Source organism: Bombus vosnesenskii, unplaced genomic scaffold, assembly GCF_011952255.1.
Source record: "Bombus vosnesenskii isolate JDL3184/JDL3185 unplaced genomic scaffold, Bvos_JDL3184-5_v1.1 scf7180000016266, whole genome shotgun sequence".
In the NCBI taxonomy this organism is placed as follows: domain Eukaryota; kingdom Metazoa; phylum Arthropoda; class Insecta; order Hymenoptera; family Apidae; genus Bombus; species Bombus vosnesenskii.
Window position 1 is genome coordinate 231,864 of NW_022884335.1, and position 4,262 is coordinate 236,125.

At 27.1% G+C, this 4,262-nt stretch overlaps 1 protein-coding gene across 1 annotated transcript; it reads right to left on the bottom strand.

Annotated features, from left to right (window-relative positions):
* Positions 1-2,119: 2,119 nt before the first annotated feature.
* Positions 2,120-3,902, bottom strand: LOC117242204 (adrenodoxin-like protein 2, mitochondrial). Its single transcript, XM_033508695.1, has 4 exons — positions 3,505-3,902; positions 2,981-3,093; positions 2,684-2,816; positions 2,120-2,316 (listed from the first exon to the last, which is right to left on the bottom strand). The coding sequence occupies exons 1-4, from the start codon at positions 3,651-3,653 to the stop codon at positions 2,226-2,228; spliced, it is 486 nt and encodes a 161-aa protein (XP_033364586.1). The 5' UTR covers positions 3,654-3,902; the 3' UTR covers positions 2,120-2,225.
* Positions 3,903-4,262: the final 360 nt, after the last annotated feature.

Sequence of the window (4,262 nt, forward strand, 5' to 3'; positions counted from 1 at the left end):
AGTTTGATGATAACATTTTTTTCGTATTCGCTTTGGTAAATATTAGTTTTATTTAAAATTGAACAAAGCATTTTATGTTTTTCAAATACGGTACATAATCGTAATATCGAATTTTGTAAACTGATAGTAAGAAACTCTATAATTCGAGACTGGAACTTTGATCAAGTTCACATTGAACGTAAACTGACTTAATTTTGTTATTTAAGCGTGTATACTATACGTGTTTGTTCCTTCTTCTCTTGTGCGCAGGCTATAGCTTAATTACTTCCAATAAACGCAGTTATATCGAATCAATGACCGATACAAATTTAGATATTAGGATTATTTAAACAAGAGATTAAAAACTAAAAAGTATTGTTTTTATACTGCATATGTACATATGCAATATGAACGACAGTTTGTGTAATAATATGTACCCCTCTTCTTAGTTTACTTTTGTATATTTTGCGACATTTGATATTAATTTTATGAGGAACGTACTTACACTTTATCTTTGTAATTAAATGTGAAATGAAAGAAAAGAAATGACATGAGAAAAGGAAATTCGATGTATGAGTATATACGAATTGACGGAATTAAAATTTAACGCTATATTTAAATAGAAGACGTGAAATATCTTGTCATCTTAAAATAACTTGATCATTCCTATTCTTTTACATAAAAACACTTTTCGACTGTAACTTAAGAAAAATGTCTGCTAACGTGAAACGTGCCAGAAAAAATTAACAACTTCCATTAAATTGGCAAATTTCTCATTAATATCGTAAAACTCGCGTTTACAAAGATCAGATCAGTGTACATAATATACAAAACAAATGCAGAATATATAAATATAGCACATACGTTCTGAATTATATTCGAATTGGGCAGGGTAACCAAGTGAAAATATGTAAATTTCACGATGTGTAATGTACACTTTATCGAACTTGTAAGTAGTGTAGAAATAGAATATTTTACACGTAACAAAATATACAAACGACAATACACAAGTTAAATTATTTGTTAGATCCATGTATAACAAGCATAGTACAAAAGTGTTTTAGCTTTATGTACTGGTAATTATGAGAAATACCAACTTAATAGATGTATTTGGTATGTACCTAGTTAAGAAAACAATAAATTATTCTGAACAGATAAAGCGTTTAGTAGCTTGTGAAGTATGAATTTTCGAAAACGTAAGTATTTTATATCTAAGTAGTTAAGAAACGCGAGCAAGGGAAATCAAACAAAGGAACAAAGTTTTTTTGTTTAAAAATATTTAATCTGTTGTTCTATTATCCGAGGTTAGAAGCGATAATGTACAAAATCTGAATAAATAAGATTGTTCAATATTATTGAATTTTAATTCTAGGGTAAAGTAATATATCCGCATATTTTATTTATATACAATATGTATAAATAATGATGTGATTTGACTAATTTTGTTGAAAGAATATTTGTACTTTTTACGTAAAACTTCAGTCTTTTACAAACTTTCTTGTAATTAATAAACCAGTAAACACAATATTAATAAAATCTATTAAAATTATAAACAAATTTATAAGTTTTAATTTTAGTCCTTAAAGGTTGAAATATTTTGCTCCAATGTCGAGACATTTGTTTTAATCCAAAACATTACTATACTGAATCGATAATGTTGCATGTGCCACGAAAATGATGATAGTGTCAGATAACTTGTTGTGAAACGGAAAAGCATTGCATGTACATTTCTGTTGTTTTGTTGACCATGAGTTTGATGATCTTTTAAACTTGCCCATAGCTAAGAAATCAAACAGTATATCTAAACGAAATTAATTTCAAATTATTTTTTAGGTTCTAAGCTTTTATCTAATCTTTCAGAAGTTGCAAAATTTATTCCACAAGAGTCTTTTTTATCATAACCAAGTACACATCTTAAAACCATTTAAGTCTTCCTTAGTAATTTCTTCTTATCTTTAATAGTAACGAAAATAATTTAGATGAACGTTTTAAAATTGACACCCTGTATATTAAAAATAAAAGATATATTTTCTTCATAATTGGATAAGCTTTTTACAATGGCAATGTACAAATATCAAAATTGCAATTATACTATAACATATGTATATATATAAGCTTCACATTTAAACACAAGATTCTTTATTATATTTTTTAATACCAATATTTTAATAATTATAACAAGGGTTTTTTAACAAGAGATGTGTAACATTGTATACAAATTTTCAAAAACCTATAGATAATTTCAGTTATGCTCTTGCATCATTAATTGTTGATGGAACTCTTACCTCAATTCCATCTAGTTCCTTAGACATTACTATTTGACAGCCTAGCCGTGACCTGAAATTAAATATTATATAACTGAATATGTCAATAAATATATTTATTGCTATACAAATTAATACTAATACACAATAAGATTTCTATTTATCCATTTGAAAATCAACATTGTAAATATGCTAATTCCAACATAGATTTGTAATGATTATAGGATCATAAATAAAAAACTATGAAAATTTATTATAATTTCAGTTTCGTAGTATTCAGAGATAGAGATTTGAAATTCTACATTGAGATGCAGATTTCGAAATACCCAATACTATCCTGTTTTTACATAAATTTAAATAGAAAAATTCACTTTATAAAATATTAAAAGGTAATAGAATTAATAATGTGAATGATTTGATACTGATTATTATGAACTAACGTATCTGTTAATTCATATGCTAAATCCAACATGTCTAATTCTTCATCTGTTGGTTTGTCAGGAAGTGCGTCATAAACTTCTTTCGAAAATATTAAACGGCACGTACTACAAGTTAATGTTCCTTCACAAGCACCTATATCAATTATATTTTAAGATTACAACATACTTATATAATAAAGTATCAAAAGTTAAAAATAATAAGAATGTTAAACTTAATAAAAATGAAAATTTTCAAATATTTTCTACCTCAAAATTATTTATTTTAAATTAAGTAAATTATGCTTCTTTAAAACATACCATATCCATCTAAATCAATTTCATTATTTACTACTATGTCTAATATAGTATCTCCAACTTTCCCTTTTGCTTTGATTCTCTCTCCACTTGCTTTAACAAACGTTATATTTACTCTGAAAATAAAATTTACTCTGAAAATTATCTCAATATAATTATTTTCTTTATTTTTTGTGTTTCTTCAATTAATCTTCTCTTAATTATACCTTAATTATATGTATCACTTATGATAATAGAAATAATTTAAAAATAAGATATACTTGTCTTAATAATACATAAATAAAATTCGTATATCATGTATTTATAACAGTGTTATATTTTTAGTTGTTCACTGTCAATGTTGTTCTTATTAATACTATTCTATTAATACTATGTTATTTTTCTAGATGTTGTACTCCTACAAAGAGAAAAATTTCTTAGACATTATTATTAGCATTATTATTTTGACACCAATTTTATATTGGAAGGTAAGTACTGAAATTCTATCAAAAAAAGAAGGAAAGCACAAGAAAATTTGTATCACTTACTCTTGTTTTTCTGAAAGTGGTTGCGTGGTCGATATTCCTCTTGTTGCCTGCAAAAAGGGCAACGTTGTGTTGCTTGTATATTTTGAATAATTTGATGCAATACCGAGAATTGATCTCGAAAATTTTTGTAATTGATTTACTAACGCCATTCCACTGTCATAAATATCATGAGTATGGGACACCCTGACCGAACACCAGATATTGCGGAAAATATCAATTGTAGATCAATTGTACTTTGTACAGAAACTTTCACGGCATTCTTCGGCTGCTATACTGGGACGTTCCTTTACTGTGATAGGTTATAAAACGATTCCTAACACAAGTGACGTATCTCTACCGGACACGTGCTCTTCGGGCCACACGTTTTATGATACAAGACCAGCAAAATGATCAATGTGTAATTTTACATATCTTACATTTTTTCCAAATGAAATATTGTTTTTATTAAACGTTTAAAACCTCAGGCAACATTTATTTCATCTGATTTCAGTTTTACAAATATATATCTATAATACATATCTGTATAAATTACGGTCTGGTTATATCAAACAGGGACCGACACTCGCTAGGGAAAACTGCCCAAAAATTGAATCGTAAAAACCAATATGAAAGACAACAAATTTCTCGTTCTGCGGAGCAAATAGAAATGAGCAGAGTATCTTTATCTTTATCTGAGACATTCAAAGCGTATCACGTATACGCTAAACCTGAAGAAAACTTTCTTGTCTTCCATGTTCATTTTTCCCTTTCCATTTCCG

What these genes read in the sequence shown, in the direction of transcription:
- LOC117242204 (XM_033508695.1), bottom strand. Translation starts at nt 3,653, where the DNA reads ATGGCGTTAGTAAATCAATTACAAAAATTTTCGAGATCAATTCTCGGT. An exon ending in CCACTTTCAGAAAAACAAGA is followed by an intron (nt 3,094 to 3,504) that starts GTAAGTGATACA and finishes TTTTATTTTCAG; the next exon opens with AGTAAATATAACGTTTGTTA. An exon ending in GCATATGAATTAACAGATAC is followed by an intron (nt 2,317 to 2,683) that starts GTTAGTTCATAA and finishes ATTTAATTTCAG; the next exon opens with GTCACGGCTAGGCTGTCAAA.